The sequence below is a fragment of the Halichoerus grypus genome, chromosome 4 (genome assembly GCF_964656455.1).
Source record: "Halichoerus grypus chromosome 4, mHalGry1.hap1.1, whole genome shotgun sequence".
NCBI lineage: Eukaryota > Metazoa > Chordata > Mammalia > Carnivora > Phocidae > Halichoerus > Halichoerus grypus.
Window position 1 is genome coordinate 32731394 of NC_135715.1, and position 14793 is coordinate 32746186.

Consider the following 14793-nt stretch of genomic DNA (forward strand, 5'->3'; position numbering starts at 1 on the left):
ATGGGCTTCCTTAGTTTGTCCAAAGTGGCTTGAGAAAGCCCACTCTGATGCCCTGTGACAATGATCCAAGGAAATGAGAACTGTTAGGGCAACATATTTGGTCATGTTGGATCTAAGGTAATCAAGAAATTTAGTACAACTGAGATCTAAAATATCATTCTAGTGGTTGTACATTGTTGAAGGGATTAGAGGAGAGGTTAGAAGCTAATCTGGGACTTGTTTCCAGTGGTCTTCTGGAATGTAGGATATATTGAAGGGAATTGCACTCAGCCCCTTGGCTTTTAACTCCTTTTTCTACTACTGTATCTTCATATGTTCGATTTAGTTTGGTCAGATAAATTTTCATTATTTGCAGTAGTTGTCTAGGATTGCTTTAGAATCTCTGAGAAGATAGGCTTTGTGTTCTGATCCTTCATGAAAAAATGAAAATTGAAAATAGTTGCCATAAGCAATAGGAAGACTTTTAAAAATTATACATATATAATTATATATTTCTAAGTATAAATATGTATTTTTTAAAGGATTTTATTTATTTATTTGACAGAGAAACGGTGAGAGAGGGAACACAAACAGAGGGAGCAGGAGAGGGAGAAGCAGGGAGCCCGATGCGGGGCTCGATCCCAGGACCCTGGGATCATGACCTGAGCCGAAGGCAGACGCCTAACAACCGAGCTGCTCAGGTGTCCCTGAGTATAAATATGTATTAATGTATTTCTGTATTAATCATATATTAATTATATTGTAGATAAAAGTTATGTATGATATATAATACATCTTTTAATGTTTTATATATTATTTCTTCATTATTTATGTAATATAAATATAATAGGGAAGATATGTATAAAATAGGGGAAAAAGTCAACCTTATGTGTTTTATAGAAATATAATTCATTGCTGATATATATATAAATTGGAAGGGAAATTGCTGGCAGCTGGGAAACGGGGTATTTAATAGTCTTTAAGAGATGATGACCTGAATTAAGGCTCTAGCAGTGGAAATAGCATGAGTGGTGTGGAGAGATATTTCAAAGTTGGCATCAAAACAACTTTGTCATTGATCATAGAGTAAAGAGAAACAAGGGGTGCTCCTAGATTTCTCATTTGGTACATGTTGATATAATTAACATGAGTAGAGAATAATGGAGAAGGAAAAAAAGTAGGTTTTTGAAATTATGAAGTGGGAAGAGAAATGAGTGAGTGAGGAGGCTTTATCAACTTTCTTGAGACACTTTTTAACTTATAGAAAATCCCCATAGAGGTTATGATAGAGAATAGGGACCTAGAACTCAAGAGAGAGATGGGAGCTAGAGATGAATTATCTGTAGAGAGATGGAATTACAACAGTGAGCGCAACTTGGATTTCTCAAGGAAGAATGTGTACAAGTGGGAGAGATGCAGATGGAAGTGTGGCTTCTTCAGGCTCCTAAGAGTCATTCTGAATGTGCAATAGATGGAAATCATGCCTCAGGGACTCCAGAAAAAATACAAGAAGAGTAAATTCCCTTCCCTTAGAGTTTACAGAAATAGTCTCTACATTTGCACTTTATGTTTTGTTAAGTATGTTCACAAGACCGTCTTTTAGAAAACTTCCAATTCTGTCATCTAAACAAATATTTAATAAGGCAGAGAAAGTTTCAAGATTAGAGTACTCAAAGAGTGCATGTTCTGCATGGAGCACTGGGTGTTATGCACAAACAATGAATCATGGAACACTACATCAAAAACTAATGATGTAATATATGGTGATTAACATAACAATAAAAAAATTTTAAAAAAGATTAGAGTACTCATTTTGCAGTCAGTTTACTGACAGGCATAAGTGATGACATACACAGATTCTGTTCTTGGGGGGCCTGAGGTAGAGGCATATTGAATAATTATTTGCACTGAGAATATTTGGTAAAATAGAGGCATACAGAAGTATAGTAACATATCACCAGTAAAGTCTTAGTTATCCAGAGACCATAGCTGTCTGAGACCCCACCGACTATTGAGAATTACACAGGTAAGACCTCTGAGAAGACAACTAGATGACACAAGGCATGTTTACCTCACTTACATGAGAGTATGTTGTACACTCAAGTTTCTATATTACTTTCCATGCAAGTTTAGCTAACTCAGTTTTTTTTTTTAAATATACAAAGATAAGAAACAACAAATTTGTAATAAGCATTTTAACAAAGGACCTTAAGAATTATCTGGTTGAATTTTCCACATCATACTTAGGCCCAAAGATGCCAAGTGATATGTTCAAGGTCATTTAGCTAGAATAATAACATAAATCAACTTGACTCTTGGTCCAGTGTTCTTTCTATTCCACCATAGGGCAGAAGGAGCATCTATAAAAAGAACATGACGGTATTGAGAAATAAAAGGCTGACAGACTATGAAATGCAGATACAAGAGCACAAGAAGCACAACAGTTTCAGGTTATGCAGTGTAGACACACTTCAGTGGGCCCTGAAGTTATCTCTGTGTGCAACATTGCAGAGTCTTTAAGGTTCATAATTATCGCCCTGAGTCATCAAGGAAATGTTAACTTATGTCCCTTTCTATGTAAAATATATTAGAAATATTTCCATCCCAAGTGGTTAGTACTTTTTCTTTTACATTTGAAGTTAAAAGAGAGAAACCCTTAAAAAAAAAAGAGAGAGAAAGATAAACCCTTAGCCCTACAGAAAACTAAACTCTCCAGAATAAAAAAAAACTAAACTCGCCAGAATACAGTATTCCAAGAAGGCTGTGTAAGTGAGACTTATTGATAAAGGGACGGACCTCTCTTGTGACATACTTACTCGTTCATTCAAATGACCAGACTTAGATGCACAGAATAATATGCTTTAAAAGTTGCATGATCTTATTTAGAATGGAAGCCCTCATCGTGCTTAGAAGGAGTCGCCTGGGTCCGATACCATGCGTATAATGTTGATGGCTTAGGGCTCATCCTGAGGGGAAGGCATGAGAGCCTCAGGAGATTTTTTTTTTTTTCCTTCACTTGACTTTGCCTTAGAACTGGGTCCCTGAAAAACTCCCCTTCATATATTATCCACCTCATTCTTCTGTCTTTGAATGCCACCATACTTGAGTTCTGTAAGTATGTGTTCCAGTCTTGGCTGATTTCTTTATTTTGGTATTCCATGGCTTTCCGCACTTACTCAAACCTTATTTTCTCAGTTTCGGTGACTGGCACAACCCTATTTAATCAGTCATTCTTGGTTCAACCCATTTGGCTGTCAGTCTCTGCACCTACTATCCCTTTCATTAGACCAGGAAACTAATATAAAAGTCAAAAAAACATTTAATTATGGACTTGGGAACTGTTACATTTATAATCATAGGAAGTGATCAGAAAACAAAATTGATGGCTTTTTTAGAGCAAAGGAACTTGTCAGAATTCAGCATTTTTATTTGTCTTTCACCTTGTCCTGGCATTTATTTTGGTCACTATTTATAATGTTTTATCTATAAAACTTGTAGGGAAACACAGGAAATTTTAAATGGACATGATCATTTTCTTTGTCTCCGTTTGGGATATTTAAAAGTGTCTGAAATTAGAATTTTTTATTCACATGGATAAGTCCGTTAGATAGAAGTTATTTGTGCATTGTGGAATATTAACTATTAACATTCCACTGTATTTCCTGGCTAAAGTGCTGGCAGATTGCTGGGCATATAAATTCAAGGTCATTGGGTTTCAGTGATGGTGTGAGACCTTAGGGGTTACTTTCTCTTAAATTGGGTAAAGGATTGTGGAGGATCGTGGCTACGTATGGAATTGACTACCTTACGTGCCACTGAGTAAAAATTGTATTTTGGCTCAATCCTTTTGCACATGGAGCTGCAAGAGGCCACAGAGGTTAGGACTGCATTCCAGCTGTCCTCAAAGGAGAGTTGGCTACTCTTTCCTTACAGATCCCTAAGGAAAAGAGAGTCGATGACCTCCGCTGACTGCACATTTCAGAGCCTCACAATCACACTTGTAAGGAGTTCTTCCTAAAGCACAGCCCTAATCCTTCCTCTTTCAGTTAGTTTCTTTTCTCTGGCATTTTTTTTTCTTTTACAGGTTTTTTTCCCCTTTTAATTTCTTTATCAAAATGGTATATCTCATTATGTGTTCATTAGAGAAGTATCAGAAAACTTAAAAGAAGTCAGAGACCAGCAAAGCTACCATAATTTTCATTACATTCAGAATAATGAGGTAACTTCCTATGTGCCATTTGTATTTTGGTTTTTATACTGAAGAATATATAGTACAAACCTATTTATGTCAGTGGACACATTTCTCTGTCTTTTGAAATGACCCTTAGTGGGATTTTATTTTATAGCTTGATCATTTATTTAACCACTCTCCTATTTTTGGACATTTAGGTTGCTTCCAAGAGTCAGTAATTACAAACAGCAGAGAAATAAATATTCTTTTGCACATCCTTAATTATTACCTTAGGATAAATTCCAAGAGTTAGAATCGCTAGAGTGAAAGGCCATGTGCATTTTATGGCTTTTAATATTTTCTGCCAAGTTGCTCTGCGGTTTATAGCCCCACCCACTAGAAGATGAGAGTGACCTGCTCTTAATTAATTTACATTGCAGCTACATTGCAAGAACTTGGAAAGGGTAGCTCAGTGGTAGGAGATGGTCATGTCCTAGCTTGAAGAGCACGCTATCATAGGGGCTAAATAACCACCATCCTTTTCTCTACTGAATTTCCTGTCATCTCATGCCTTATGGTTATAATGGGAGATTTTAATATATTTGGGCTTTTTTGGAGAGGAGAAATGAATGGTGAAAAACGGAAGGGGATTGTTGGAACAATGATCTCAGGGTCATGAGACCTAGCCCAGCGCCGAGCTCATGCTCAAGATGGAGGGGTGTCTGATGGAGATTCTCTTTCTCTCCTCCCCCCTCCCCATGCTTGCGTTTGCTTGCTCTTTCTTTCTCTCAAATAAATGAATGAATCTTAAAAAAAAAAAAAAAGAAAAAAAGAAAAAGCAAGTTAACACAGTTTCTAAATTTTGTGGAAGAATGCCGTATGTTTCTAAAATATAAAATTTCTTATGGAGACTTGATTATAAATCTATTCCCTTGAAGATTCTTCCATCTGAAGTAAATATGTGAGAGATTTATTGTGTTAGAAAAGTGTACTTATAATGGTGGCAGCACTTACCTCCTAAAGTATAAAGATAGTGACATGCTTTGATTCATAGCACTGTTCTTTGTGGTGGTTTTGCTCGTAACCCAGTCATGTTGAAGGTATTTGATCCTAAGGCGAAGTCTTTCGACTGACCTGCCATCAAGTGATAGTGATGTTCTGCAGACGGGTTGCAGGTGTGCCTGACGTATCCGTCCCTCGAGCCATTGGGATTGTCTGCCACGGCCAGCCTCGTCCGGTCACCCCACACTGCAGGAGACCTGCTACCTATTCTGTATGTCCCATATTGTAAAAACACTGCTTATAGACACTGTTTTGGCCTTTGGCTTCCCTGAAATATTATACTTCAGGTTCAGATCAACATTAATGTGTCTGAGCATCCTTACTCCACCTCATACAGATTACTCTGATATTATTTTGGGAGAATTGAGAGATCTAAAAAGTTTTCAGGTATATACTAGAACTAGACTTACCTAAGATTCTCATCAAGTGATTCTGAAATTCTAGTATAGTTTTGCTATCTTCAGCGCTCTTTTGCCCTGGGAAAAAGACCTAGGTAGGCTTGGTTTTGTACTTCTGTGTTCTATGAGCTGTCCCATAATCAGAGCAGGGATAGTCAGTCACGGGTAAGAGCCGTTGAGGAGCTTACTGTTCCATGGGCCTGCTTATTAATATTTGTGTTTCCTTGTAGACTATTTCTCTGCATGCTTGGCTGCAATTCATGTAGGTGTGAAAAAGTACTGAATACCTAGGTTTCCTCTTAAAAGTTATACCATAGCACAGATCACTTTCTCATTTGTCTAAGTTTTGGGTGGAAGATTCTGAATCATCTAAAATTAGACCTCAGGTACTTGTAACAGTACTTTAGGAAGGATCTATCAGCCCTGTCAAGTTAGTTTCTGTATTTGTTGGCTTCACTGGGAATAAATTGTAAAAGCAGGCCCATGAGTTGAGCCTCAGACGCTGTTACTGCTTAGGTTCCTCTCCGTAATTACAGGGTGCTAGGTTTTTCCTCCCACGTGTCATTAAGAGGTGCAGTCTTTCTGCCAACTCTCCTGGATCTTTGCACTTATCAACCAGGGAACCAGATCTTAGCATTGAAGTTGTACATGGTTCCTGATTTAAAAACTAATAGCTTGAAGAAATGTAAATGTAGAATGTGGTACCAAGTGATTACATTTAGAGAACTCTATTAGCATTTTATATTGCCTCGTATTTTCTGTCACAATATTAACGTTTGCCCCATCAAGTATTTGACAATGAAAAGTTTATTGATGTTGCTGCATCATACCAAGAACTCTCTCATCACAAGACTTTTCCATATTGAGAAATGGAATTATTTTGTTGAATCCTTTTTAACTTCAAAGATGGATGATTGGTAGAAAGAAACGTTCCAAAAACATTGTTGAACAACCTGTGCTATTTGTTGGAAGTAGGAAGACTTACTACCGAAAACTATTTTTCTTGATGTTCATATAATGCACTATAAAAATGGAAACAGAGGGGCGCCTGGGTGGCTCCGTCTGTTGGGCGTCTGCCTTCAGCTCAGGTCCTGGGATCTAACGCCACGTCCGGCTCCCTGCTCAGCGGGGAGTCTGCCTCTCTCTTTCCCTCTCCCTTTGCCCCTCCCCCGACTCGTGCTCTCTCGCTCAAATAAATAAAAAAATCTTTAAAAAAGTTGGAAACAGATTGAAAAGTTAAGGTTAGTCAAGGCAGAGTGCTATGACTCAAAACCTGCAATTGTTTTTCCCATTAGACATTTTTCAGCAATATGCAAATCAAAGTCATATATATACTTATAACAGATATAACTTATATATAAACACACACATGCACATATACATATACCCATATCCTTCTGATATCTTCTGGCATAAAAATAACTGTTTTATTGCCTTATTTAACTGTATTTTAGTCTTATATATATCAAATACACTGGGTGACAATTTTCTTTACTGCCAGGAGGAAAATGATTAAATACAGAATAATATATTTGCCCATGTTGCCTAGTATTTGAGATTATTAACCAGTCCCTTATTGGTCTTGACAAAATGTTTATAGTTAATATTGGGTAATAGAATAACATTTGAATCACTGTTATACGTATGTTTAAATAATAAAAAATAATGTGGGAAACTGGTCTATTTCTTCAAAACTCTTGGGATAGCATGCTGCTACTTTTGATAGTTTTATAGACTTGGCAAGAGTGGTTGCTTTTAGGACTTAGCATTCTTGCACATGTCTCGATATTATTTCTGATGTCCTCTGAATAAAGTAAGAATACATTTATTTATTTGGTGTTAATGTGTTTTCTTTTTTCTTTTTGTTTTTGTTATGTTAATCACCATACATTTCCATTTATTTTTTAACTGCTTTTTTGGAAGCTGCTCTAAAGAATCTATTCTTTTTAAAATTAAAAAATGGAATTTGTATAGCAGAATTTTTTTAATTAACTTTATTTTTAGAGCAGTTTCAGACTCACAGCAAAATTGACCATTGTACTTTCATATAGAATAGTTCACTGCCCTAAAAATCCTGTTTGCTCTTCCTATTTATCCTTCACTCCCCTTTAACCCCCAGAAACCATTCCTCTTTTTTTATTGTCTCTCTAATTTTACTTTTTCTGGAATGTCATGTAGTTGGGATCATGCAGTGTGTGTAACCTTTTCAGGTAGGCCTCTTCCACTTAGTGATACACATTTAAGTTTCTTCCATGTCATTTCATGGCTTTATAGCTTATTTCTTTTTAGCATTGGTTACTATTCAGTTGTTGGGATATACTATAATTTATTCATTCACCTACCAAAGGATATCTTGGTTGCTTTCACGTTTTGGCAGTTATGAATTAACACTACTGTAAACATCCCCTTGAAGGTTTTTGTATGGGCATACATTTTCAGTTCATTTGGATAAATTCCAAGGAGAATGATTACTGGGTGGTATAGTATGTTTAGTTTTGTAAGAAATTGCCAAACTGTCTTCCAAAGTGGCTGTACCATTTTGCATTCCAACCAATAAAGTATGAGAGTTCATGTGGCTCTATGTCCTTTTCAGCATTTGGTATGGTCACTGTTTTAGATTTTGGCCATTCTAATAGGTGTAGTGGTATCTCATTGTTTCGATTTGCAATCCTCTAATGACATATGATATTGAACATCTTTTCATGTGCTTACTTACCATCCATGTATCTTCTTTGATGAGGTGTCTTTTAAGGTCTTTGGTCCATTTTTTAATTAGGTTGCTTGTTTTCTTAGTGTGGAATTTTAAAAATTCTTCGTATGTTTTGGATAACAGTCCTGTGTCAGACGTCTTTTTCTCCTGCATACTTTCCCCTAGTCTGTGGCTTCTTTTCTCATTCTCTTGAATGAGACTTAAGTCTAGCTTATGAATTATTTCTTTCATGGGTCATGCATTTAATGTTGTATCTATAAAGTTATCTCTGTACCAAGGTCATCTAGGTTTTCTCTTATGTCCTAGGAGTTTTATAGTCATGTATTTTAAATTTATGTCTATGATCCATTTTGAGGTAATTTTTGTGAAGGGTATAACGTCTATGGATCTATGTCTAGATTTTTTTTTTTTTTTGCATGTGGATGTCAAGTTGCTTTAATACCATTTGTTGAAAAGACCATCTTTGCTCCAGAGATTAGCATTTGAATCAGTAGATTTAAATCGTGGTGTGTTTTTAGATTCAAATTCACTTGCTCATTGCTGATATATAGACAAGTGATTGACTTGTATATATTATCCTTGTATCTTACAACCTTGTAATAGTCACTCATTACTATTTTGGATTTTCTACATAAATGATCATGTCATTTGTAAACAAAGACAGTTTTGTTTATTCCTTCCCAATCTGTATATCTTTTATTTCCTTTTCTTGTCTTAGTGCATTAACTAGGACTTCCAATATGATGTTGAAAAGCAATGGTGAGAGCTTATATTCTTGCCTTGTTTCTGATCTTAGTGGAAAACTTCAGGTTTCTCACCATTAAGTATAATGTCAGCTGTAGGTCTTTTGTAGATGTATATATTGGTTATGGTTCTTGAGAGAAATAAAACAATAAGATACATATATGTACATATATATATAAAATGAGAATTGGTTCATGTGATTATGGGAGGATAAGATATGCCATAAGATGTCATCTGTAAGCTGGAGAACTGAGAAAGCTGGTGGAGGGGGGCCTGGGTGGGCTCAGTCAGTTAAGCATCTGCCTTTGGCTCAGGTCATGATCCCAGGGTCCTGGGATTGAACCCCACATCGGGCTCCCTGCTTGGTGTAGAGCCTGCTTCTCCTTCTCCCTCTGCCTGCCGCTCTGCCTACTTGTGCTCTCTCTCTCTCTCTCTCTCTCTCTATGTCTCTCTGTCAGATAAATAAAATCTAAAAAAAAAATATTAGAAAGCTTGTGGTGGAAGACCTTGCATCCAAAGGCTGGATAACCAGGAGCTCTGGTGTCTGAGGCAGTAGAAGATGGATGCCTCAACTCAAGAGGAGAAATAGAGAATTACCCTTCCGCTTTTTTGTTCTGCTTGGACCCTCAGTAGGCGCTTGATGCCTGCCCACATAGATGAGGGTGGATCTTCTTTCCTCAGTCTACTAATTCACATGCTAATCTCTTTTCTGGAAACACTCTCACAGACACACCCAGAAATAATGTTTTACCTGCTATCCTGCATGCTTTAGCTAAGTCGGGATGACGTATAAAATTAGCCATCACAAATATTCTTTGTCAAGTTGAGAAAGTTCCTCTCTAATCCTAGTTTACAGAGAGTTTTATCATGAATGGATGTTGGATTTTGTTCTACTTTAGCCTTAGGAAATGAGGGATTATATTAGTTGATTTTCTAATGTTGAATCAACCTTACATACCTTGGATAAATCTCACTTGTCTGTAGTGTATAATTCTGTTTATATATTCTTGCATCTCTTTTGCTAATATTTGTTGAGAATTTTTACATCGATGTTAATGAGAGAGATTGGTCTGTAGTTTTCTTAGAATGTCTTTGTCTGGTTTTGGTAATACGTTAATACTGGTCTCACATAATGAGTTAGGAAGAGATGGTAGAATGATATAATTTCTTCTTTAAATGTTGGGTAAAATCAACCAGTGAACTCATCTGTACTTGGTGCTTTTTTAAAATTTTTTATTTTTGGAGAGAGGTGATGGGGGAAGGGCAGAGGGAGAGAGAATCCCAAGCAGGCTCCATGCCTAGCATGGAACCCAATGTGGGGCTTGATCCCACTATCCTGATATCAGGGAACCAAAACCAAAAGTTGGATGGTTAACCGACTGAGCCACCCAGGTGCCCCTTTACCTGGTGCTTTTGTTTTGGAAGATTATTAATTGTTGACTCAATTTCTTTAATAGATACATGCCTATTCAGATAACCTATTTCTTCTTTTGTGGGTTTTGGTAGATTGTATTTTTCAAGGTACTGATCTATTTCATCTAGGTTATCAAATTAATGGACATAGAGTTGTTCATAGTGTTTTTTTAATCATTCATTGGATCTCTGCTAATATCTCCTCTTTTATTTCTGATATTATTAATTTGCATCTTCTCTTTTTTTCTTTGTTAACCTGGCTAGGCTTCTTGATTTTATTCATCTTGTCAAAGAACCAATTTTTGGTTTTGCTGATTTGTTTTTCTTTTGATTTCCTGTTTTCAATTTCATTGATTTCTGCTCTGATTTTTATTATTTCTTTTCTTTTCCTTACTTTGGATGAATTTGCTCTTCCTTTTCTAGTTTCCTAAGGTGTAATGTTAGATTATTGACTTTAGATATTTCTTCTTTTTAAGTATGTATATATTCAATGCTATAAATTTCCCTATAATTACTACTTTTGCTTTTCCAAATACTTTTTTGGCATCCCATAAATTTTGATAGGTTGTATTTTTATTGTTATTTATTTCAAAATATTTTTAAATTTCTCTTGAGATTTCTTTTTTGACCCCTGTGTTATTTGAAAGTGTGTTGTTTATCTCCCAAGTATTTTGAACTTTTCCAGCTATCTTTCTGTTACTGCTTTCTACTTTAATTCCGGTGTAGTTTGAGGGCACACAATGTATTATTTCTATTCTTTTTAATTAATTAAGTTGTGTTTGACAGCTCAGAGTGTGGTCTGTCTTGGTGAATGTCCCATTCAGACTTGAAAAGAATGTGTAATCTACTGTTGTTGGATGAATCTATAGATGTGAATTATATCCAGTTGATTGGTGGTGCTGTTGAGTTCAACTCTGTCCCTGCTGGTTTTCTGCCAGTGGATCTGTCCCTTTCTGATAGAAGAGTGTTAAAGATTCCATCTGTAATAGAGGATTCATTTATTTCTCTTTGAAGTTCTATTTATGTTTTGCCTTATATATTGTGATGTTCTGTTGTTAGACACAAACACATTAAGGATCATTATGTGTTTTTGGAGTATTGAGTCCTTTATCTTTCTGTATTATCTCTCTTTATCTCTGATAACTCTCCTTGCTTTAAAGTCTGATCTATTTGAAATAATGGATACTGCTGCTTTCTTTTAATTAGTGTTAGCATAGTAAATCTTTTTCTGTCCTTTACTTTTAACAAATATATGTCTTTATATTTAAACTGCATTTCCTTGAGGCAACATATAGCAATGCCTTGTTTTTTGATCCATTCTGACAATCCCTGTCCTTTTTTTTTTTTTTTTTTTAAGATTTTATTTATTTGAGAGAGAGAGAAAGAGAGAGCATGCACCAGTGGGCTGAAGGGCAGAGGGAGAAGCAGACTCCCTGCTGAGTGGAGAGCCCGATGCGGGGTTTGATCCCAGGACTCCAGGATCATGACCTGAGCTGAAGGCAGATGCTTAACCAACTGAGCCACCCAGGCGCCCCTCTGTCCTTTAATCAGTATATTTAGACCACTAATGTGTAAAGTAATTACGCATATAGTTGGATAAATATTCACCATATTGGTTATTATTTTCTCTTGCCATTGTTGCCATTGTTCTTTGTTCCCATTTTTGTCTTCCACATTTTTTCTAGCTTTTGTGGTCTTAATTAAACATTATATATAATTATATTTTCTCCCTTTCTTAGCATATCAGTTAGATTTCTTTTTAAATTATTATAGTGGTTGCCCTAGAGTTTGCAATGTACATTTACAACCAATCCAAGTCCACTAAATAATATTCTGTTTCATGGGTAGCGTGAATGCCTTATAATATCAAAGTATGCCTGATTCCTCCCTCCTCTTCCTTGTATTAGCCCATCCAAGGGATTGTTCATTTCTGTTATACAGTGTTTTTGATCATTAGCATTTCTTTTTGCGTTTTTTTTTTTTTAGAATTTCTTTGCTTATATTATCCATCTGTTCTTACATGTTGTCTGCTTTTAAAAATTTTTTTAAATTTTTTTTTATTTTATTAAGCCATTAGTATATTAAACATAGTTTTAAATTTTCTGGTCTGATTATTTCAACACTCCTGCCATATCTGACTCTGGTTCTGACATTTGTTCATTCTCTTCAAATTGCTTTTTAGTATGCCTTGTAATTTTTTGTTGAAAGGTAGACATGATATACTGGATAAAATGAACTACAGTAAATAGGCTTTTTTTTTTTTAAAGATTTTATTTATTTAGGGCGCCTGGGTGGCTCAGTCAGTTAAGCGACTGCCTTTGGCTCAGGTCATGATCCTGGAGTCCCGGGATCAAGTCCCATGTCCGGCTCCCTGCTCAGCGGGAAGCCTGCCTCTTCCTCTGACCTTTCCCCCTTCTCATGCTCTCTCTCTCTCTCAAATAAATAAATAAAATCTTCAAAAAAAAAAAAGATTTTATTTATTTATTTGACAGAGAGAGACACAGCAAGAGAGGGAACACAAGCAGGGGGAGTGGGAGAGGGAGAAGCAGGCTCCCGGTTCAGCAAGGAGCCCAATGTGGGGCTTGATCCCAGGACCCTGGGATCATGACCTGAGCCAAAGGCAGACGCCTAACGACTGAGCCACCCAGGTGCCCCCAGTAAATAGGTTTTTAGTAATGGTACTGTATAGGGAAAAAAGATGTGTTTTGTAGTCCTATGGTCATGTCTCAGTCTTTTGGTGAAACTGTGTCTCTTGACTATGAACTTCACTAGTGCTTCTTAGTCCCCATCCCCCACCCCTCTTATGTGAACAGGATGGCTGGTGGGGGCTGGAGTTGGGTATTTCCCTTCCTGCAGGTAGATTAGGCACTGATAAGACCCTAGCAGGTAAGGCTCTGGTAAGAGTTTCTCCCAAGGCCAGGCCTTGTTAAGAAGAACTTAGTGCTCTGGCAGATTTCACATGGAAATCTTACCGCTGTTGATAGTAAGAGGGAATTTTTCTTTCACATTCAGGACGTGGTACAGCTCCTGGAGATATAACTCACAAAAACGTGGGGACCCCACATAATTGCATTCCCCTGCAGTTTTTAACTCTCAGGCTGTCCACCCTGAGCCTCCAGTAACTCTTCAGTTACAGTTCGGGGTTCTCTTCTCCAGCACTGGTTCCCACAAAAGTTTTTTTTCAAAGATCTTTGTTCTGGCAAGCTGTGGTTCTCTTTATCCTTTTGTCTTTCTCTCCAATTTTTAGGGCAGCAGTTTGCCTTATGACCTCACTTCTCAAATGGATCTAACAAAAGTTGTGATTTTTGTTTATTTGGCTTTTTACTTGTTACGATAGATCGGTGACTTTTTAAACTTGTTACGTGGTGGACTGGAAACTGAAAGTCCCTGAGGATACTTTTAGTTCTTCCAAAAATGCAGCATTGAGTATCCAGTTCTTTTCCTCTTCACTCTCTAGGAATTTCCTCAAATAATGATTCCAGGATTGTTACGTAATTAGAGATCTGCACAATGGGCAGAGTATAATTGTTTGTGGTTATCATAAGATAGTGTATTTTGTTTAAAAATCTGAGGAGTGTCAATCTTTTTGCTCCTATAGTTTTTCACACAAGAACAGAAAAGATTGATTTTTCACAAGACTAAAATCATTTAAAATATACTCACTGGCACTCTTTGTGGAAAAAAAAAAAAAGTATTTGGCCCATGGCTTCTTTTCTCAGGGTAAACTCTTAGCACAAGATAATAGTATCATGTGTCCATTTTTCTCTTGTCATGGAATTGCCTAGAACATAATTTGCAGATTGAATAGCAGTATATCACTGATCTCTGTGTAATGAAAATATTTGCAGACAATTGATAGCCCACATGAAGCAATATAACAGGTTTCAGTGCATCAGTTACAAATATAACTTAGACAATAAGTTACTTTCAATTTCATCTACATATTTTTTAGATTTGTAGTAATTAAATTTTAGCTGTAGCAGGAATATACACGACTCTGTGTATATGTATGCATGTGTGTGTATGCAGAAATGAGGTGACCCTTTTATACTTTATGAGAGTATCTAGATAAAAATGTTGATTTCTCTCCTTTGATTTTTTTTCATGTTTTTCTTTTAACCTGTTGGTTCTTTTTTTTTTTTTAATTTTTTTTTTTTAAAGATTTTATTTATTTATTTGACAGAGAGAGACATAGCGAGAGAGGGAACACAAGCAGGGGGAGTAGGAGAGGGAGAAGCAGGCTTCCCGCAGAGCAGGGAGCCCGCTGTGGGGCTCGATCCCAGGACCCTGGGATCACAACTTGAGCCTAAGGCAGA

The 14793-nt window shown here is 36.5% G+C and overlaps 1 protein-coding gene across 3 annotated transcripts in view; it reads left to right on the forward strand.

Annotated features, from left to right (window-relative positions):
• KLF12 (KLF transcription factor 12) overlaps positions 1 to 14793 on the forward strand; it is a 575200-nt gene that overhangs the window by 317480 nt on the left and 242927 nt on the right. The window contains exon 3 of one of the 3 annotated variants that reach the window (XM_078070258.1): positions 545 to 680. The exons of the other annotated variants lie outside the window; for them this stretch is intronic. Within the exon in view, the coding sequence (XP_077926384.1) occupies positions 606 to 680 (75 nt within the window). The 5' untranslated portion in view covers positions 545 to 605. The remainder of the gene's footprint in view (positions 1 to 544; positions 681 to 14793) is intronic. 3 annotated transcript variants of the gene reach the window in all.